General features: G+C 38.4%; 2 protein-coding genes across 4 annotated transcripts in view; one reads left to right on the plus strand and one right to left on the minus strand.

Annotated features, from left to right (window-relative positions):
- Nucleotides 1-330: 330 nt before the first annotated feature.
- LOC131706789 (toll-like receptor 2) lies at nt 331-19779 on the minus strand. 2 transcript variants are annotated; one of them, XM_059008542.1, is made up of 2 exons: nt 19730-19779; nt 331-5098 (listed from the first exon to the last, which is right to left on the minus strand). In XM_059008542.1, exon 2 carries the CDS (start codon nt 4938-4940, stop codon nt 3549-3551), a length of 1392 nt encoding a protein of 463 aa, XP_058864525.1. In that variant the 5' UTR covers nt 4941-5098; nt 19730-19779; the 3' UTR covers nt 331-3548. The 2 variants fall into 2 exon arrangements, with proteins under 2 accessions (XP_058864525.1, XP_058864524.1); XM_059008541.1 differs by lacking the exon at nt 19730-19779 and adding an exon at nt 11008-11142.
- Nucleotides 19780-19825: 46 nt separating this feature from the next.
- The window catches only part of LOC117411724 (putative tRNA (cytidine(32)/guanosine(34)-2'-O)-methyltransferase), a 34745-nt gene continuing 30879 nt past the window's right edge, over nt 19826-23691 (plus strand). Inside the window, exon 1 of one of the 2 annotated variants that reach the window (XM_059008543.1) lies at nt 19826-19951. The gene's annotated coding sequence lies outside the window, so the exon portion shown is untranslated. Of the gene's footprint in view, nt 19952-22611; nt 22730-23691 lie in introns of those variants that run through there. The other variant, XM_059008544.1, reaches the window with a different exon arrangement.

Raw genomic sequence — 23691 nt, forward strand, 5'->3', positions numbered from 1 at the left:
CAATAAAAACATAACTTTTGATGTCTGCGCCCATTGTGAAAAGGCAGTCTGTGGCAAATGCACTGGTACAGTTGAAAAGCGTGTTTTCTGCATAGATTGTACTTAGAAAGCTGTAATAGAACAGACAGACAGAGCCTTTTGTCACGAAATCCGCGTGTTCAGATTTCTTTACGTACTTTTTCTATTTGCTCAGCATACACTCTTATCTCAGGGGAGACGTTAGGAGGACAGAGATGTTATTACTCCTAGTGGGATATAGTTCGTGCTCTGGACCCGCAGTATATTCGGATGACCAACATAGTACCCAAGAAATTGACAGACTCATGTATCTAAAGTGTTTTTACGAATCAGAGTATGATCAGTACTCCTTCGGTTTATTAACAGTTAAATATTGGATTGAGTAGCTACAGGCTACTTCATATCCCCAGCTGACAGACGTTCTGGGCAGTCCAGTGTCTTAACAGATATTAACGTTAACACTTTAATACATCTTTATGTATTCGTGCAGCCGGCAGGCCTGGCCACGACCACGACACTAAATACACCCAGTAGCCTCTTTTCAGCACATTCAACAAATGTTCTCCTATCTTCTAAACATAGCGTGAGTCCCTTATAGCAATACATGTGAGATAAAATAATAATTGATTAATGCTTACCCTTTAATATAGATCGTAAAAGGATATGACTGTCTTCACCAGGCAAATTAAACTGAGTTAAATCAGTTCAATTGTGTTTTTGGTTTGCAGAAGATGGACCACCTTACCCTGTCTGGGATGAGTGTGGTACTCCATTGAAATTACTCTGGAGTTAAATAGGTTTTTCGTCTCATTGGAATACATGGGACGCCTCAATTAAATCCAATCATTAATCAGGTGGGACAGTTCTTATCCATTTTACAAATAATAGTTTTCAAAAGATCCGGACTAACTTTTCAGAATTAATAGGTCTCATGTACTCAATAAATTCAATACTTCATATTTGTCTAACTCCAAACCTATGATCTCATTTCTTTGCTTTCCTCCGAGCCCCTCCTTTATCTGAAACGTTAAGTGAACCAAGGTTCCCAGGATCTTGGTTTATAATATAATATAAAAACACTACTGCATGCAAAACACTAATTTTATATGTTATATGAGAGATGTTCTTAATATGTGACATCCTCTTCTAAGTGATTATATTATGCTAAATTAAAGGTATGTGTTTCTTTTAACTTCATATTGTTTCATCATTTTGTTAATGAGTCAGTTTTGATTCCATATACCATTGTCTAAAAGAGTATTTGACAAAAGTTTGTCTCATACAATATTCAAGTCATTTAGTTTCACTAAGTTTAAGTGGTAATAGTTTTCATTACAATTATTTATCCATTAAGAGATGCACTGACCAGGCTCTGACCTGTACCTCTCTGGGAATATGTTACTGCTAGCAGTTTCCACAGTCTCTTGTTTTTTCCAAGGTCAGAGTCTGTGCAAACACTTTTTAGATTTATGACCTATAAAGGTCTGTTAAGCCATACTTTTTGCATATTATTTCAAGATATATTCTTATCTGTGCTAAACCACTAATTCCATAAACCTTACCACTCCTATCTCTATGAGGCTTGCAGCTCTGCTGAAGTGGAACTCAAGGACCTTCCTTCTTTCTAGATAAGAAGAGAGGCCCTGGTTTCACTGTAGCAGTTTCAAATCACCACATTATAAGGAATCCATCTAACATCATTAGACAATAGTATAGTGGATTAATAACAAGGTACATTATAGTATATTATTACAAACTTAACACAAAAACATAACACAACACCTTTTAACTTCTATACTTCAATGGATATCATAATGTCTAGAAGTCTTATTGTTCAATAGAAAGAAGAATAAACTTGTACCATTTTCCCATTTAAGTAAATCGAATACTGCTCCAGGTTTTAATCTTCTTATCACTACAGCAAAGTCGTGAACAAGCAATAATACTTGTCAGTTTTAAATAATATGTTTTCTCATTATAGCAAATACTTGAAACATATTACTAATCTTATGAAATAAGTGTTATGAACTATAAACAGTTTCAATTAGCACTGAACCTGTTTCATTATAAGATAATCTTTCAATTAATTTACCTCTGTTTATCAATTGCTATAATATTATTTTGGTGAATCCCTTTTGAGGATTTAAATCCAAATATAGGCCAGTATAACTGCATTCAACTAGGCTCGACCCTTTGTTCATACAAAATCCAGCCGAGACAGGATTTTTTCTCAAGACCTCTGGCTTGTTAGTTAAACTTTTGGTCATAAAGAGTCTCTTCTTATCTTGTGTTTTTAGGACATAAATTTGTAGATTAACGTTCACTTTTAGCTGGAATGGTGCTTTTTATCAAGCGTCATGCTTTCTGAAGATTAGATATACTAGTGGTAAATCGGTCATTATATATATTTTCTTAGGGATTCTCAGACTATCAAGTATTTGATTGAATACATGTGTAATTCCAAACAAGTGAGGACTGACCTATTTCATGGAGCAAGAGAGCCACCTACTGGTGGTACAAGGATACTCTTTCTTTATCCTTCCTAATATCTTTGACACTTCATTTTATAATACATTCCATATTTGAAATTGCCTAGTCCATGTCCTGCATATCTCAGCGTTCCCAGCAGGATTCAACTTCTGTGCCGGGTTCAGCTCTGGTTGGTTCTGCGAAAACGACAACAGGCCCCTTTATCCAAAGTTTAGCATCACAGGTGTGAGACGCCATCTCACTTCGTACCTACAAGATACTTGGACACGTTTAGCTGGGACACCTTCTACACATTCCAATTTACCTAGATGAGCCCATTTCACTAAATGACCTCCTTCACAATTTATGCATTCAATCCTCTTAATATCCTTTGGATCTACATTTAGATGAGAGAAAGAAATTCCTTCAGAATCATTACATTCAAACAAGATTCTACAGTGTTTAGCTAAATGACTACAGGCTGGACAAAGTTTGGGCCCAGTCACTGATGACTTGCTTTGGCACATATTACATGCACACATAACAAGAGGATTATGTTTCAATTTGTGTGTCAGGGTTAATTCTGCACCATGTACAATAGTTCTGGATCTGTACACATTGTTACTGTACATTCCCTTCTGTTCGCACAGAGTCACTTCCATCCAGAACACTGAAGGAGGCCAAAACTCACTGTTATTCATATTTTCTGGTATCCAATTACTGTTCTTTTCCACATCAGTAGCAAACTTAACATAACTGAATCTGTTTCATTTGATGAACCATTTACTGTAGCTTACTGAGATCCTCCATGCAATAGAGTCTAATGTTTTACTATATGGAATAACTAGTTCAGCGTCACCTGCGACACTTTGAACTGTTTCACTCAAAGCACTTTCACATTGCATAAGTTATGTTATATTTTTGTTTTATGCTATTTTTATAACCACTTATTTATGTTTTATAATTTATCCTGGGATAATGGTTTCAATTGTCTTAACATAACACATTTCTATTTTTTTTGCCACTGTTGTTAATGAACCACTGTAGATTTTTCATTTAGTTTAAATTTGTTGGACCACAGGGTTTTTGAAAATGAGAGATCTGAGTTTCTCCCAAAAGACTTTCTGAGCAGTTGTTTCTCCTCCCGGCCAGTCGAGGCAGGATTTCTTACACATTTCCCTGCGGAGCTTCTGCTGCTGGGACAACCTTTCAACAGGGATCTTCTCCAAGAATACGAAAACCAAGACATCTCTGTTCTCTGAGAAGAGCTGCATGTGTGCCAGGCTCATTTCCAGCTTGCACCACTCACTCTTCAGGAAGTTCGTGGATATCACACAGATGGTCCTCCTGCTTCTCTGAATGCTGCTCTCCACGTTGTCCAGGATGTTGCCTCCCAGCTCCCAGTCTCTGTCCGGCACACACAATTTCATGTTCGGAAGACCGGCATTGTTCTCTAGGTTAGGAATCAACTCATGGACTACCCATTCAAAATCCCTCTCGCAGTAGGCAACAAAAGCATCATACTTAAACCTGGGGTTGTTCTCCCAGACTTCTGTGTCTTTCCTCTTGGACAACAGCAGGTACCACTGATAGTAGATCTTCCAACGGTACACATAAAGCAGGACAACCACAATCGACAAGACAGTCATTCCGAGGATGACTATGAGAATATACCATACATATTCAGGAATGCATATGGGATTAAAATCCTTCAAATGCTTGCCACGAAGCTCTACAGGGGCGAAGCACATGAAATCCTCTGCATTGGTTGTGTTTCCCAAGGACTTCACCCAGAAAGAAGCCCAGGCCAGGCTGCAGTCGCAAGTGAAATAGTTCCCGCTGAGGTTCACGTAAAGAGTGGACGGGAGTCTGAAGATGCCTTCGGGCAGAGTCTGGAGACGGTTGAGACTGAGGTCGATGTGGAGCAACTTCCCATTGTATTTGAACAGCTCTGCTGGGAGGGTCTGCAGCATGTTTCTTCTTAAATTAAGAACCTGCAGGTTGGTCAGGGAATACAGGACACCACGTGGCACCTGGTCCAGGGAACACCCCTCTAGGGTCAAGGACTCAAGGGCATGCAGTTTCATCAAAGCATTCGGGTGAATGGTTTTTATTGAGGACTCTTTCACCAGAAGCTCTCTCAAGTCCTTCAGATCAGAAAAGGCAGAGTCATCTATCAGGTTTATGGATGAGGAAAATATCTCCAAGGTATTCAGGGGGCACTGGCCAACGTCCTCAAACATGGGCTTCCTCATTGTCTCAAAATCTATTCTGTACAGACCCAGAGTATCCAGCTGGCTATTTCGTAGATCAAAGAATATAGTCTTCATGTCTTGTGTTTGGATTTTGCCGATTCTCAGAGACTTCAGCTTATAAAGTGGGTAGAAGGCCTGGGATCCCACCATTAGCACAGAGTGGTGCTGCTGAAGAGTCAGGTGCTCCAGAGTGTGCATGTAAGTGAATGTGTTCCCTTCTACTTCGTGCAGCCAGCTGTAGGACAGTCCAGGGAAACAATACTCTTAAACCTCGGAAATGTCCTGGTGTTTATTTTCAATATGTGGTTTCCCATCAGCATCATGTTCTTTGTCTCTGAAGGGATGGCATTTGGCACCTGTAAGGCAGAATGTGAAACTTAATGAGCTACTCCTTTTAAATTTAGCTTTTTTTCCTCCAGAGAAGGTATATTCTCTGTGATGAATGAAGCCGTTTCCAAATTAACCTGCTTATTAAATGGATGATTTATACTATATACATTTTCTGTATTTCATTTCCTCCTCTTTTAACTGCAGAAGAAGGCATGCTTGTTTGGAAACTGGAGTACAAAACAAGCATGGATTCTAACCAGTAGTTTTGACATCAAGGCCCAGCAGCTAGATAGCTTACATTGTTATCTGAGAAGCTGAATGTATACAGGTAAGTGTGGGAAACAGTTAAAAACACAGAGCTGCAGCTTGAACTATGGATTATGTTGTGATACAATACCAAGAACACACTGCTTCCATGCAGCTTGTATTTATAAACAGATGTATACATATTCTATATAGCTGGCATAACGTTGTTTGGCTTGGATTACTCTTTTTACTTAAAAATCTAGTGCTCAGTTATTTTACCCTGTGACAAACAGGCTGTAGTGGATGACGTCAGGCCAGAAAGAATCACAGACACACAGGCAGTAGTGATGAAACTGAGTCGCGGCAGCGCGCAGTGTTTTAATAAACAAATAAATAAAAGGTTGAACAAAACAGAACACGGCACTTTAAGCCAAAATAAATAGACAAACAAAACGACAAAACAGTAAACAGACAAACAAACATGGCGAGTCAAAGAAACTTTTCTTTTCTTTACTTTTCTCCTTCCTCACTCCCGTTCTCCAGTCACTGAACACACAAACCCCGACTGAGTAAAACGTGCATATATATATATACAATTGTGCTGGGATTCAATTACCAATTCATTATTCACTTGAATCCCAGCATGTGAACTAATCTGTGAATACTCTGTGCTCATATATTAAGTACTTTAAATGCACGTGAAGTGAAGTGCAATTCCCGTCCCTAAATACAATTAGGCCTATACATTTTAAATACTCGTGCTCATTACCCACATTATATCCCGTGTACCAACTACAATACACCAACATTAACACACGCAACATACAACATAAAAATGCACACAGGGGCAGGTCACATTGCCACATACCCCCAATTTACTCCCAAGATGTCCAATTACATTCCCTCACTGCAGCAATTTCCCACAACATCTCAGGAGGACTTTCACCCAGGAACTTGAGAGCAGATGTCAGTGAGCTATCTGCCTCTGGAGAACAAAGACCAACCCTGCATGTGTCCGCTTGAGCTGAACTGTAGCATGGTGAGGAGAAACAGTCCCTGCTGGTTTTGCCCCTCTGACCGGCAAGATCACCAGAGCCAGTGTGACACTCCTTTAGAATCCCCAAGCAAAGACAGCAAACTTCAAATAGCCAGGGCAACCTGAATTCTCCTGACTGTATGACCCACCCTGTACACTACACGACTGTGCCATTACCAGGTGAGCACTATATCCACACATCCTTTGGCTGATCTAGTTAACATAGAGTGCTGAAATGTTTGTACTGGCACAGAACAAGCCATTTGGATACAATGTAAAAAATGCCAATATTTTTCACTGATGAAGTACATATGTACTGTGTATGGTTATTAACTATGCTGTGTGTTTCAAACTACAGCTCATTCATTCAGCAAAGACAATGGATAATTGCAAAGCATACGACATGGTTTATTTAGATTTCCAGAAAGCTTTTGACGAAGTCCCGCATAAAAGATTAATTCTCAAACTGAACGCAGTAGGGATTCAAGGAAATGCATGCACATGGATTAGGGAGTGGTTAACATGTAGAAAACAGAAAGTACTGATTAGAGGAGAAACCTCAAAATGGAACGAGGTAACCAGTGGTGTGCCAAAGGGATCAGTATTAGGTCCTCTGCTATTTCTAATCTACATTAATGATTTAGATTCTGGTATAGTAAGCAAACTTGTTAAATTTGCAGACGACACAAAAATAGGAGGAGTGGAGGAGTGGCAAACACTGTTGCAGCAGCAAAGGTCATTCAAAATGATCTAGACAGCATTCAGAACTGGGCAGACACATGGCAAATGACATTTAATATAGAAAAGTGTAAAGTATTGCATGCAGGCAATAAAAATGTGCATTATAAATATCATATGGGAGATACTGAAATTGAAGAAGGAATCTATGAAAAAGACCTAGGAGTTTATGTTGACTCAGAAATGTCTTCTTCTAGACGATGTGGGGAAGCAAAACTGCACACATGTATGACTCTAAATGTTAAAACTTTACAATGCATTAGTAAGACCTCACCTAGAATATTGTGTTCATTTCTGGTCACCTCGTTACAAAAAGGATATTGCTGCTCTAGAAAGAGTGCAAAGAACAACCAGAATTATCCCGGGTTTAAAAGGCATGTCGTATGCAGACAGGCTAAAATAATTGACTCTATTCAGTCTTGAACAAAGAAGACTACACGGCGATCTGATTCAAACATTCAAAATCCTAAAAGGTATAGACAGTGTCGACCCAGTGGACTTCTTTGACCTGAAAAAAGAAACAAGGACCAGGGATCACAAATGGAGATTAGATAAAGGGGCATGCAGAACAGAAAATAGGAGGCACTTTTTTACACAGAGAATTGTGAGGGTCTGGAACCAACTCCCCAGTAATGTTGTTGAAGTTGACACCCTGGAATCCTTCAAGAAGCTGCTTGATGAGATTCTGGGATCAATAAGCTACTAACAACCAAACGAGCAAGTTTGTAAACTTTCTTATGTTCTTCTTATGTTCTTATGTTATTATTATTATTATTTCTTTCTTAGCAGACACCCTTATCCAGGGTGACTTACAATTGTTCAACATATCACATTTTTTTTACATACTATTACCCATTTATACAGCTGGGGATTTACTGGAGCAATCTAGGTAAAGTACCTTGCTCAAGGGTACAGCAGCAAAGTCCCTCCACCTGGGATTGAACCCACTACCCTCCAGTCAAGTCCAGAGCCTTAACCTCTACTCTACACTGCTACCCTATGTGTATATTGTGTATGTAATCAAAAAATCTTCCAAATTTAATAGGAACAGATTAAATCCACTCCCTTTCTACTAATTCACTTCTCTACCAACAAACATCACAGAAGTGTTTAATGATTATAATCTTTAATACGAGGCTGTAGTTGGATTTTAATTTGCATCACAGCTTGTTATTTAGGGTTTGGGGTTAGGGTTGGTTTGTCTTCAGTTCCACTTTTAGCCACCAACTGTACCTATAGGCAACCACTTTCACTTCAATACAACTGTATCTTGCTAAAAGAGACCCATTTAATCACCACCTCTATGTAACTACATGATAAATTGCTGTATTTTGTGTGTGTGTGTGTGTTTCACATATGGGCATAAATTGCTATAGATATTTTTTTAGCTGATGCTTTTATTTAAAGTGACTTGTATTTGTGCCCATTTATAGAGCTGGGTATTTTACTGGAGCAATCTGTGAAGTTCCTGCTTGCTCAAGGGTACAGCAGCAGTGCCCTACCTGGTTTTGAACCCTCAACCCTCCGGTAAAGAGTCCAGAGCCCTAAACACTAATCCACATGCTGGTATATCTATGTGAACATGTCCAGGGGTGAATATACCCTATATCTAATTCACTTTGTGCATGCTGCAAATTAACAGTTATAGAAAAAAAATATATATATATATATATATATATATATATATATATATATATATATATATATTAAAAACTGATTGCACAATGGTTTACGCAGGCCTGTATTTTTATTTTACATCTACATTAAAATTCTAATTTCAGTCTGTATTTCATTTAGGATATGTAAATACATGGCACAGAGATATTTAGCTATGACATACAAACTCCATTGGCATATGTGCCACATAAATCCATGTTGGGCCAGGTTACATGCACTTGTAGAAGGGATGATCCTTGTGGGATACTCACAGACAAAAAGCAGGTCAACGTGATATGAAACAAAGGGATAATCATTCAAATCGATTGGCATATAAGCTTAAAGGACAAAACAAAAACTGGGATGCAAATAATATGAGTGACGACCTGAACTTCAGCTTCCTATATTTTATTGTGTATACCGAGGCTAACCTATACAGACATGTAAGCATGTCAATTTTACACTGTAAATAAGAGGAGAATGACACACATCATTCTTACTTTAATACGATTAAGTAAATGTAGATTGTGTGAATCTATACCCCTATAAAAATGTACCACGGTTCTATAGTGTAGCTATACTATTATTACTATGGTTGTACTGCATTATTGTAACACAGGGAATTGTACATTGATGGTGTAGGATACATTTATTATACAATACAATTGGACTTTCACAGATACCATCGTACCTTGTTCCAAAATCCAGTAGTACATTTTTATAGGGTTCCGTTCTAACAGTATTGTTGCAATAGAAACAAACGGATAATTGAACAGTTTCCAAAGAAGCGGAGGGCAGGATATTAATCAGAGTATCAAGCAATATTTTAAAAATACGCTGACATCAAGACCATTCCCAACAATGCTTGCAGATTATCTTTGTTGTTTTTTTGTTTTTCTTTGTTTTTTTTAACATACATTACATACTGCAAATAGTTAACGATTACTGCTTTTGAATATATTATATGGAAATGTAATCACATTAATTACTGCCTTTATAAATGTAATGATGATTAAATGGTTTATTTAGAATGCAATGCCGATGTATTCAATATTTGAAAAACATAAACAAAATGGGCATATTACATGTTACGACATTGACAATACAGAGAAAAGTATATTAGTTAAACAAAAAAAACAAACAGCTTCACATGGGTGGGATCAGTGCATCAATGTGAGGACTTGGAAATTGTGTCACTGTAGAGGCAGTTATAAGGGTACCAGACTTGGGGTGTGAGGCGTGTCGTCCGTCTTGCAAGTATACACTGTTGGGCTCGGACCGCTGACTCTGTGTGTGTGTGTGTGTGTGTGTGTGTGTGTGTGCCCCGACCATATCATAAAATGAGAGGGGGGGGGGGGGGGGCGTATTTCCTAAATGAACCAATTATTATTGGTTTCCCCAGTACTGAAGGCACAAGCACTAATTATTATCACGGATTACCAGTTTTCTTCAGACAGAAACACAGATTTGACCCGTGTGTGCTGAACTATAGGCTATTCAATGTCTCCCTATTCAGTGAAATGGAACGGTCGAAAGCAACGCGGCCAATCACTGACGTCAGACCATTATTTGGTTCAATTTCAGTAAAACCAGGACCCCCGAAAATATAAATACCCTGTTACACATCTACACTCCCGGACTATGTGTATGCTAAGTGTGGTTCCTTAATTAGCTGTACTTTTTGAGATACAGGTGTATACAAAAGCGTCTTAATTTTTCAATTTTTTTTTTTTTTTTTTTTAAAACAGCTGTTTTTATCACCACACTGTATCTCAAAGTATTTCACCAAATGCTACCCCGTTCACAGGGTTTGTTGAGCCTGTCAATCCGACCACACATACCAATTTGAGCTGGTTGTAAAATCGACTTTAAACAGAACCTTCCTTCAAACCTAGACATAATAAAGAAACAGACACATGGTGTGGTTTTACTAAAATCTCTATTTGATTGTTATATATAGACTCGAAATAGTTTATTATAATAGTAGGTTAAATAAAAAAATGTATTATAAAAGGTGATCAGAGTGTTTTGCTAAACAATATTCAGATACTTTTAATTAAATTCCACACACAGTAAAACTACCACAAGGATCAGGAGTTTGAAAAAAATTGAGTTTGTAATATAGTGAAAAGCATGGTAAAACATAGGATGGTGCACACCTGGGTGTGGTAAAGCAGAGTAAAAACAATCATAAAGCAGGTGGCTGTTCCCTGATAATAAAACAGACGTTAACTAAAGAGTAACCATTGAAAAGCTTACCTGTAACAATGCTTTCGGAATTCAAATAGAGGTAGACCTGTAGAAATACAGGTGTGATCCTTTTGCTCTTTGAAGCTGTATGCAATACGCTCATCCCCAGCTACACTGCTGTGTCACTGTACACACTGGGGACAAAGTTTGCTGCAGGGGAAGCACCAGAACAGGGACACTCATTAATAGATTTTCCTAAATCACACTACTCAAATAAAATTACTTTCAGATTACTTTGGGGAAACGTAATGTAAACAGAGACTACCTCAACAGAGGATGTTTATGATGTACTTTTATGGACATGGAGGTTACAACTAGGAGGGATTGTGATCCAGTGGTTAAAGAAAAGGGCTTGTAACCAGGAGGTCCCCGGTTCAAATCCCACCTCAGCCACTAGCTCATTGTGTGACCCTGAGCAAGTCACTTAACCTCCTTGTGCTCCGTCTTTCGGGTGATTAATTGGGCGAGTAATTGTAAGTGACTCTGCAGCTGATGCATAGTTCACACACCCTAGTCTCTGTAAGTCGCCTTGGATAAAGGCGTCTGCTAAATAAACAAATAATAATAATTAATAACTTAGTAACAGGATATAGTAACAGGATCCTGGGAGACAGTCAGCATGGTTTTAGGAAAGGGAGATTGTGTCTAACTAACCTGTTTGACTTTACAATGATATATTTATACCTGTTTGATATAAATATATCATTGTAAAGTTTTAACATTACTTCCCTTGATTTAAATTCAACACTTCTCACAATATGTCCAAGCATCTTGTTGGCCTTTTTTATAGCTTCCCCACATTGTCTAGATGAAGACATTTCTGCGTCAACATAAACTCCTAGGTCTTTTTCATAGTTCCCTTCTTCAATTTCACTATCTCCCATATGATATTTATAATGCACATTTTTATTGCCTGCATGCAATACTTTACACTTTTCTCTATTAAATTTCATTTGCCATGTGTCTGCCCAGTTCTGAATGCTGTCTAGATCATTTTGAATGACCTTTGCTGCTGCAACAGTGTTTGCCACTCCTCCTATTTTTGTTCTCTGCAAATTTAACGAGTTTGCTTACTATACCAGAATCTAAATCATTAATGTAGATTAGGAATAGCAGAGAACCTAATACTGATCCCTGTGGTACACCACTGGTTACGTTGCTCCATTTTGAGGTTTCTCCTCTAATCAGTACTTTCTGTTTTCTACATGTTAACCACTCCCTAATCCATGTGCATGCATTTCCTTGAATCTCTACTGCGTTCAGTTTGAGAATTAATCTTTTATGCGGGACTTTGTCAAAAAGCTTTCTGGAAATCTAAATAAACCATGTCATATGCTTTGCAATTATCTATTGTCGATGTTGCATCCTCAAAAAAATCAAGCAGGTTAGTTAGACACGATCTCCCTTTCCTAAAACCATGCTGACTGTCTCGCAGGATATTCTTCCCATATAAGTAATTTTCCATTTTGGATCTTATTATAGTTTCCATAAGTTTACATATAATAGAAGTCAGGCTTATTGGTCTGTATTTACCTGGTTCGGTTTTGTCTCTCTATTTGTGGATCGGTATTACGTTTGCTATTTTCCAGTCTGTCGGTACAACCCGTGTCAAGAGACTGTTGCATGATCTTGGTTAGCGATTTGTAAATAACTTCTTTCATTTCTTTGAGTACTATTGGGAGGATCTCATCCAGCCCAGGGGATTTGTTTATTTTAAGAGCTCCTACTCCCTTTAACACTTCTGCCTCTGTTATGCTAAAGTTATTTAAAACTGGATAAGAACAGGTCTAAATGTGGGGCATGTTGTCCGTGTCCTCCTTTGTAAAAACCTGTGAAAAGTAATCATTTAATATATTTGCTATTTTTTTTCTTCGTCTATGATTTTGCCATTTGTGTCTCTTAGGCATTTAACCTCTGGTATGCTGGTTTAATAGCTTATAGTATAAAGTATAATACTGTTAACTTCCCAGTCTGTGAACCGTGTGAATGAGGTGGCTGTACTTCAGGAGGCGACTGATTATTTATTTTTTTGTATGTGTTATGTTTTTATCACAGGCAAAATACAGAAGAGAATCTGAAACTAAAGATCGGTCTCTGCAAATTATTTCAACAAACACCACGCAGAGTCAGTTCATGCTTAGATCAGAGACAGAGTGACCCCCTGTTACCACGTGTGCAGCAATCAGTTACCCTGTGACGTAATTAGGCCAATTACATCAAAGAGAGAGAGAGAGAGAGAGAGAGAGAATTTAAGATCATTTAATACTTATTCCAATTAAAATCCATTACAATACTGTATAGTAAAAAACACAACAAAAATAAAGACTTTTGCTGCCTCCGGGGATCAGCCGAAGCCTCCCCAGCGCATCAGCATTAAAATCTCAAAAAAACAGATTTTAACAAATACAAAAATGTCATGAATATCAATCAAAAACACATTAATAAAGCAGACTAAATAAAAATTAATACTATATAAATACAAGAATGTTTCCCTCCTCACTCACTGAGCAGACAGACTCTCCCACACACCATTTCTCCTGGAAGCCCTGCAGGTCACTGACTAAGTGAAATCCACCTTGATTCTGCAGACCACCAGCACTCTAAAAAGTCTGACCACCTCTGTCAGGCCTGCACCTGTCAGCATGTTCTTCCTGGACTTTAAAATGTCTAATTTAGCCTGTCCTAAGAGAAAATTAATGAGCACAGACATTCCTGTAAGGGACCCCAAAGATGAACATCTTTTTTGTAAAAACCACCCCCAGGACCTTCAGCTGCTCCCTTAGGAGCTGGAAGAAGGGTTCTAATCTCTCACAGTCACTGTACGTATGAAAAACAGTCTCCTCCTGCGAACAGAAACTGCAGGTTGAGCTGTGATTAGGATCAATGCCTGTGGCCAGGATGCCATGCAGGAGTCTCCACTGCAGGTCTCCTACTCTCTTGTCCAGTGGGGGTTTGTACAGCACCCTCCTCTCCTAATGACAGGTGAGCCCTCCATCTGGAGTCTACCATCCCCATCAGCCGACTGCAATAAGCTGCTTTTATACAGAGATTGTAGAACTCTTTACAATTGAGATTTTTAAAATTAAGTTTTAAAATCTTTCCTTTCCCCTCCTCCTCCTCCTCTTCTTCCTCCCCTTGTTCTTCCTCACTCTCAGTGGGAGACACCAGCAGTTTTGGAAGCAGTGTCTTGTCTCTGTCTTCCTCCCTGTGTTATCCCCTCTCTCAGGGTTTCCTTGAGCCCAGGGGACACACAGCCCCTCACCCCCCTCGCAACGCCAGCCCAGCCTGCCTGCCAGCTCTGTTGCACTGAGCCATCGAGTGAGTCCAGGTTGTTGATGACCAGTACTCTCCCTCTGAAGGACAGCTGGACCAACAATCCCCGCCACTGCTCCAGCCTCCCCTTGACTTTGTCCACCAGGCCCTCCCAATTCTGCTCCATGTATGTATCTGTGCCAAGAAAGACCCCCAGCACCTTCATCCCCGACCTGTTCTGCCTCAGAGTCTGGGGCAGGAACGGAGGCCCACTCTCCTGCCACCTCCCCAACAGGAAGGTGTCACTCTTGGCCCAGTTAATCTTTGCTGATGACGCTCTCTGGAATATTCCAAGGCTCTGCTGTAACCCCTGGATATCCCTGCTACTGCAAATAACAATAGTGATGTCATCAGCATAGGCAGACACCTCCACTGTTGTGGTTGGAACAGAGCAAGGCACTGTCCATCCCAACAACCTGTTCCTCAGCAGAGCCAATAAAGGGAGTATAACATGTCAGTTGAGTGGCAGCCCTGCCTGATACCCTTGTACACTGGGAAAGGTTGGCTCAGCCCGTTATTTATTTTTAAAACACTATCAATATTCATATATATTAGTTTAATATAAGTAATAAAACGAGGACCAAACCCAAAGGCTTCTAGGGTTTTAAAAATATAAAAATGGTAAACCCGATCAAAAGCTTTTTCTTGATCTGAAGAAACCAGTCCCACATTAAAATCAGCCATCTGTGTTATTGATAACAAATTCTCTTATTAAAAAAATATTATCAAAAATTGATCTCCCTGGCACAAAGTTTGATCATTTAAAAAATAATGACTAATTTCAACAGAATAATATTTACTACATCTGGGGGTTTGGCTTTCAGGAATGTCAGAGAACAACGAGGAGTCAGAGATTTCTCCTGCATCCATTTCCTCACAGTTATAACCACCACTTTGGTAGTCTTCTATTTCTGTTTTCTCCTTGCCTTCAGTCTACCTCCTCAGACTCTGCTGTCTATTGCGCGTCAGTTTGTGTACAATCCACTGCAGAGCCAAGTTGAGACGCAGCACTGTGCTCCGCCCCGAGCGGAGAGTTGTCATCTTTCCTGGCTGAGGCTCAGAGCTGCTGCTGCGAGACGCTTCAATGACCGCCTCAGAACCCCTCTCTAGCTTTTCTTCACCTTCAAGGGTTTCTATAATATTTGTATTGTTCTTTTTTCAATTTTTGCCAGTAATGAACTCTTTCTCTTTACTATTTTCATGGACCACACAATCCTCTCCGGTGTTTGTATTTGGCACTAATTTGGTGTGTGGGAGAGGCTGTCTGCACTTTTTCCACGTGATCTGTAGCCGTGCCTGGCTGAGGGATAGGCTGTACAGGTTCCCCCTGATCTGCAGGCATCTCTGGCTGAGGGGTAGGCTGCACTTCTTGCGGTTCAGCCATGGTGATGGTGCTCCAGACGCCGACTCTTCCTCCCATGCTCCCCGATCAGAATATCAGAGCTAGCAAACACAATACAATTAGTGCTTTCAACATAAGAATTCCATGCCACCTCAAATCACTGTATTGGGATTATGTAACATTACAAAAGCCTGTCTTCTAAAAGACTGTATGTGTTTTAACAGTGGGTCTTTACACCCTAAAGAAATAGGTTTAATCAGACCCATCAGTTTCCCATACCTACTCAGTTCTCTCTCCAATAATTCATTCTTAATAAAAGGAGGTACATTTGATAACATAACCTTAGTAACAGGTATCGCTAACGGAGACACTTGCACTAAGTTACCTTTTACTACAAAACCTTCCTGTACAACCGTATCAACAAACTGCGTCTCGTTAAAGAACATGACCACAGCATTGTTCATTCTTGATGCAGACATGATTTTATTACTGCCTACTACAGAGCTTACTGCCAGCAGGCAAACCTCCACCGACACCCCGGCATTTGGCAAGCAACAAACCCGTGTCGGCGGGTCAGAGCACCAAGCCCTCCAGAATGAGACCCCATAACGGGACCTGCACACACACACACACACACACACACACAACGCTACGCAGTAACAGTAAAACAACAAAACAAATATATTATATAAACAAACTAAACGATTAACAAATTATAAAAAATTGCCAAAAATAGTAGCAGAAAACACTCTCCTACCGCACCAGCGTTCAAACACTACCGCCCCTCTGCAAGCTCTTCCCACAATCCTCCGAGAGAGAGAGAGAGAGAGAGAGAGAGAGAGAGAGAGAGAGAGAGAGAGAGAGAGAGAGAGAGAGAGAGAGAGAGAGAGAGAGAGAGAGAGAGAGAGAGAGAGAGAGAGAGAGAGAGAGAGAGAGAGAGAGAGAGAGAGAGAGAGAGAGAGAGAGAGAGAGACGTTCCTTTATTTTTATTTAAAAACATAGTGCAGGACTTGGGTAAAGGATTTTCTGTTTCATTTTGTGTTCATGACTTGTTCTTGTTTAACCTTTCTGTTTTGGCTCAGTGAGTTGTGTTTTTGTTTAGAATTTGATTTTGGGAAAATAAACTTGCAGTTCTTCAGTCCTGATTCTCCTTTCTGCCTCATGACCACCATAGACACCCGGATATTTGGAGGAACAAAAAAACTTTAATGTTTACTGTTTAGAAGCATTTCAGAACAAACTTTTCCTGACAAATGTTTGTTTAAAATTATTTTCCCCTTTCGATTTAGTTTTGCTAAACTAGTTTGCCATTTACCATATTTACATATCTTTCAGATTTGCACATTACATTGGAATAATAAAAATGATTAGGATTTTTAACTAGATTTGAACAGAAGCAATATTAGTTATTTACTGGACTTGCACAATTGTTACTATTAAAACATGAGTATTGTCAATTTGTTTGAAATGATACAACTAAAATGCTTACATATGAGATAGGCTATCTGTACAACATTGTATTATTATTTAAAGAATAAAATAGACTGTAAATCTCATGGCATTGTGTTTATTTATTTTTCAGTGAGAGTAATGTAGGGAGATAATGTTGCCCTCCCTCACAAAAGAAAAGGCCATCGGGGTATTATTATTTATTATTTCTTAGGGAGACGCCCTTATCCAGGGCGACTTACAATTGTTACAAGATATCACATTATTTTTTACATACAACTAGATGGTAACTTTACAAGTAAAGTTTTGTGGGGCTTGCTTTAGCTCTTTAAAAGTATTTTTGTGGTAGTGGAAGAAGTTTAAAAAGTTTTACTTTTTAAAGCAAAGCAGTTACATACAGTCAAAGTTAAATTTAGTAAAATAATTGGTCTGATTACTTTGATAGACTACTATATCAACCTTATTACTTTGGACTGTGGGGCAGTTAGATCACACATTTCATCAGACATGTACTGTTTGATTGGGAGAAGATATTTTTGAACTGATTTCAGATTTAAAGAGCAGAGAAGTAGAGAAAGATTTCATACACTAACTTTTTGTCTAACTTGTTGGGAAAGTGGTCAAAGTATCTGATTTGTGTCAAAAGTCACGTTGTTTACCAATTGTCTCATGCTTAGAATGTGCTATCATTTGAAATTTCTCAAAGTTCAATGACAGTTAATTTAACAGTGAGAAGTAGCCTACTGAAAGAACTTGGTGTGGTTACTAAAACCGCTGTACCTCTTGATTGGTAGATGCCATTCCTGTATAGCTGAGAAGTAGAGGAAGATTTCATTTCCTCTAAGTATTTGTCTAACTTGTTGGGAAAGTGGTCAAAACTGCAGTTATTTCTAAAAGTTCACAGAAAACGTAGTTGGTGCGGTTACTAAAACAGGTGTACCTCTTGATTGGTAAAAGTTATTTGTTTTGATTTCGTATTTGAATAGCAGAGAAGTCGAGGAAGATGTCATACCCTCTAACTTTTTGTCTTACTTGTTGGGAAAGTGGCCAAAGTAGCTGATTTATGTCAAAAGTTACATCGTTTACAGTAAATAGAATGTTGGAAGTCTGGGAGTTTTTAAACAATGGGGAGCTTTAGAATGTTGAAAAAAGTCCCATTAAAGTGAATGAAGATGGCCAAAAAAAGACAAAAAGCTTAATAGTATAAAATATATCAAAAAGTTGTATACAAGAACACTATTCCAGACCGGTCTACAGGTTTTAAAGTTTGAACGGCGTTTCTAGCTTAAACGGTGTAAGAGGAGTAGCGTGCCAAAGAAGAAGAAGAAGTATTTCGAAGATTTAAAGTGGGGACTCTTGCTTCGCAAGCCCCACTAATTACATTATTTTTTACACATTATTTTTACATACAATTACCCACTTATACAGTTGGGTTTTTACTGGAGCAATCTAGATAAAGTACCTTACTCAAGGGTACAGCAGCAGTGTCCCCCACCTGGGATTGAACCCAAGACTCTCCGGTCAAGAGTCCAGAGTCTTAACCACTGCTGGTATGAAACTAGAATCACCCTGCTGAATCAGATCGCCGCGTAGTCTTCTTTGTTCAAGACTGAATAAATTCAATTCTTTTAGCCTGTCTGCATACGACATGCCTTTTAAACCCGGGATAATTCTGGTTGCTCTTCTTTGCACTCTTTCTACAGCAGAAATATCCTTTTTGTAACGAGGTGACCAGAACTGAACACAATATTCTAGGTGAGGTCTTACTAATGCATTGTAAAGTTTTAACATTACTTCCCTTGATTTAAATTCAACACTTCTCACAATACATCTGAGCATCTTGTTGGCCTTTTTTATAGCTTCCCCACATTGTCTAGATGAAGACATTTCTGAGTCAATATAAACTCCTAGGTCTTTTTCATGTCGTATGCAGGCTAAAAGAATTGAATCTATTCAGTCTTGAACAAAGAAGACTATAGTATGCAGCGATCTGATTCAAACATTCAAAATCCTAAAAGGTATAGACAATGTCGACCCAGGGGACTTCTTTTACCTGAAAAAAGAAACAAGGACCAGGGGTCACAAATGGAGATAAGGGGCATTCAGAACAGAAAATAGGAGGCACTTTTTACACAGAGAATTGTGAGGGTCCACAGTAATGTTGTTGAAACTGACCCCTGGGATCCTTCAAGAAGCTGCTTGATGAGATTCTGGGATCAATAAGCTACTAACAACCAAAGGAGCAAGATGGCCTGAATGGCCTCCTCTCGTTTGTAAACTTTCTTATGTTCTTCTTATGTTCTTATGTTGTAAAAAAAATAAATTAAAAAAAATCTTGAAACTAGCTGATAAAAATGTCCTACAAAGAAGATGCACTTACATTTTTACCACCAACTAAAGCGTTTATTATGTTAAGGTCACTAGAATTGTAAAGTAACCCAGTAAGATAATAAATGTGTTAATCGCTTGATAGTTTGAAATAACATTTTAATTGAGAAACTGCTGATCATAAAGCACAATGAGTACATACACGCTATGTTATATTAAACGCGTTATTAATTAATTAAATAAATAAATAAGTAAATAAAGTTGCCTGTAAAGTTTTCTTCTCGCTCTCTCCCTGCTAACCTGTCTCCGTTGGTTCCCGCTCGTCTGGAGTTTGAAATATTCAGTGACGTTAGTTTGGTTGGGTGTTCTTTGCGGGCATGAACAGGCAGGGCTTGAAAACGTCAAGAGAGGGGCGGGGCTTATGGGATGAGTGATGAACTGCACGTGGGTCAGCGCTTGGGGGAACAATCTATCTGCAGGTGACATTCACAACTGTGTGACGTGGAACCCGAAACACAAGCAGTGAGTCTATTTTGGCAACGTTCATATTTATTGTATATTATCTATGTTACACTTCCTGTAATTGTATTATAGTTGACTGTATTGTGTACTGAGTTGTTTCCGGATATGCAGCATGGTAAAGTCAGCACATGACGTGATACACACGTTTGAACTTTTTGTGTGGGTTTCTATTTAGATAATAGCTGCTCGTCTAGTAATACAATGCATTTTATAACATGAAAATGCGTGTTGGAGATTTAACAAATACCGATAGTTTTTTTTGTTGTTGTTGATAATAAAATCTGATTTATTCGTACGTTTATTTTTACTGTGATAAAAATGTCATGGATATTGCTTTAAAAAAATGCTACGTGTAAAGTGACAACGGTAAACAATATATATATATATATATATATATATATATATATATATATATATTCTTTACTTCGGTGCTTACTGTAATTTATTTCTGTATGTATTTTTAACACGGTTGAAGTGGTTGTCTGCTGGAGGCACCCGGTTTTGACACAGACATGTATCAATACCGTTTTTTGAACCACTTAAACAAAATCTGTTAAATTTTATCTGTGAAAGCAAACCAACAATTTAAGTACTCTTGATGGCTCTGAAGATATCTCATAAACGTAGCACAGTCTTATTTTGATGGATGCTTTTTTTGTGAATTTTGTCACCGTGCATTCCTGTATCACGCTCACAGAGCGACAATGCGCTTCTTTAGTGTGACGTCACATCCGCGGTGAATGTTGCTGGGTGCTTCCAAACAAACAGGCGAGTCGGTAGTAAAAGTAAGTCGTGCGTTATTATAATACATTTGTAAAATTGAATAGTAAGAGGTCGTCTTTTAATATAAATCAAAATATAGCTAGTAAACAGCATGGTGCAGTGTTTTGCGGGAGGCTGCAACCACCATTCAGAAAGAGAACTAGTTTTTATGGTTTCCTGTGGCTGAGCCCCAGCTCGTGAGGCAGTGGGAACACTTATATCGGTTTGTACAAAACTGTCCGAAGTAATACTAATACAAAATAAACACGGTTTGTGTATGTACATGTCATTTTTAATACAAAATAAACACGGTTTGTGTATGTACATGTCATTTTTAATACAAAATAAACACGGTTTGTGTATGTACATGTCATTTTCTCATCCTCATTGTTATTATTGTGTTACTGGATTACTATAGCTAGTAGTAGTCGTATTATTGGTACGGTCGTTTTTGAAAGCAGAAACACCCTTGTTAGAAAATGATAACCATACGACAGGGTTCTGTCAAGGTGTCTCGCTCTCATTTTGTAACATTCACTAATTGTTTAGTTCTGTGTGACGAACACTACAGGACAACAATACAACTATAAAACTACATTATTTATATTCTAGGAGGCAAAATGGAAAGGTGTTGATGAAATGGTCCAAGTTATGTAGTTGTCACTAAAAGGATGGAAGGAAAGAGAATGATCCAACTATCTCTGAACGCAACAAGGACAAGATTTTCCAGTTTGAGAGTCCTGAGAAGAGAAAGTAGTAATTTACTTAATTTTAAAGCAGCACATTTAATGCAATTAATGAATAATAATAATAATAATAATAATAATAATATGAATGATACTGAGTTTACTTTGCTCATATGCTTTGTTCTTTGTTGGTTAAATAACCAGTTTGTAAATAACATAGTTTGTGTAATACAAATTTGGATTAAACCAATTTAAATAAAATTATTAAATAATCACAATTACTGTTGGAAAATACAGATAATCGATTGACTACTGCACAACATTTCTTCAGTTCTTATATGTTAATATGTGAAATACATTTTTTCTACTTTTTAAATGTAATTTTTTTTTGTTATGTTTTTTACAATAGTGCAAAAAGAAAGATAGGTGGTGCAAGCCAGGACAGAATAAATGGAGAATCAGGTCAGAACAGAGTAGATGAATCTAGTCCCAGCAAGCAACTGGTCTGTCACCCCAGACAGCACCACTCCAGTTGCAAGTACTTAAACACAAAGTACACCCTCACTAAACCCAAAGATGAAGTCTTTAGAGATTGATAACCTCATTTTGTCATTTGAGATTTCACAGCTAAGATAAGGTAAAGAAACTTGAGGATCAGTTAAGCTACAAAAGTAAGCATTTTACATTTGCCAGCATCAGGTACAATATGTTGGTAAACCACTACACTGGACTGCCAAATACTGAGACCTTTGACATCTTAATCGGTCTATGTTTATGTTTCAAAATCATTTATGAATCGTGGAAGGTTGAGTGTGTCACACCTGAAGACCAGCTCAATGTGTTTTATGAAATTCCGCAAGGACTTCAGCCATCTTTCAACATGCTTTCATGTGTCTAAGGCTACTGTAACCAACATCACTGTGACATGGTTTTGTCTGTCCTCCATGAAATAATGTATGAAGGCATGCAAAATGAGGTTATTCCCTCAAAACTCAAAAACAAAGGATCCTTACCTGCCTGCTTTTCTAGCGTTACAGGATGCAGAATTGCATCTGACCGTACCAAAATTCAGATCATCTATGTCTCACCAGAAAGGGACATTTAGCCACTATAAACAGTGCAATACATTTTAAGGCTTGGTTGGTGTGGCCCCCAATGGAGTGATCACACATGTTAGTGACTTGTACCTTGGTTCTTGTTCAGATAAAGAAATAGTCACTGCAAAGTCCTGACTGAACTACACCCGGGTGATCTTGTGCTGGCTGATAAGGGATTCTTCGTACAAGATATGATGCCTGCTGGCGTTCGCCTGAACCTACCCCTCTTTCTGGTAAACCCCCAGTTTATTCAGGATCAGTGTGTGGCCACAACTCGCATTGCCCGTGCTCATATTCATGTAGAAAGAGCCATTGAGAGGATCAAGAACTATGCAATTCTTGATCTTATACCACGTCAATACTGTTTGTTCAGCACTCAGATTCTTCAAGTGTGTGCATGTCTAGTAAATTTACAGAACCCCCTCCTCAAATAAATAGACAGTATGGACAGCATTAATTAGGTGTCCAATGCGCAGGTATCTCAGAATGGTATAAATAGTGGTAATACTGTTTTCCTTCCTACAATATAGTTTTGTTAATATAATTTGTGATTCACAAGAACTTAGTATTTTTATAAAAACATGCATCAATCATTATTATTTATTTCTTAGCAGACGCCCTTATCCAGGGCGACTTACAATTGTTACAAGATATCACATTACTTTTACATACAATTTCCCATTTATACAGTTGGGTTTTTACTGGAGCAATCTAGGTAAAGTACCTTGCTCAAGGGTACAGCAGCAGTGTCCCCCACCTGAGAAACCTCAAAATGGAGCGACGTAACCAGTGGTGTACCACAGGGATCAGTATTAGGTCCTCTGCTATTCCTAATCTACATTAATGATTTAGATTCTGGTATAGTAAGCAGACTTGTTAAATTTGCAGACGACACAAAAATAGGAGGAGTGGCAAACACTGTTGCAGCAGCAAAAGTCATTCAAAATGATCTAGACAGCATTCAGAACTGGGCAGGCACATGGCAAATTACATTTAATAGAGAAAAGTGTAAGGTACTGCACGCAGGCAATAAAAATGTGCATTATAAATATCATATGGCTATACTGAAATTGAAGACGGGAACTATGAAAAAGACCTAGGAGTTTATGTTGACTCAGAAATGTCTTCATCATAGAAAAGGCCAACAAGCTGCTCGGATATATAGTGAAATGTCTTGAATTTAAATCAAGGGAAG

The sequence above is a fragment of the Acipenser ruthenus genome, chromosome 37 (genome assembly GCF_902713425.1).
Source record: "Acipenser ruthenus chromosome 37, fAciRut3.2 maternal haplotype, whole genome shotgun sequence".
Classification (NCBI taxonomy): domain Eukaryota; kingdom Metazoa; phylum Chordata; class Actinopteri; order Acipenseriformes; family Acipenseridae; genus Acipenser; species Acipenser ruthenus.

Coding starts and splice junctions, on each gene's coding strand:
- LOC131706789 (XM_059008542.1), bottom strand. CDS start 4,940: ATGCACACTCTGGAGCACCTGACTCTTCAGCAGCACCACTCTGTGCTA.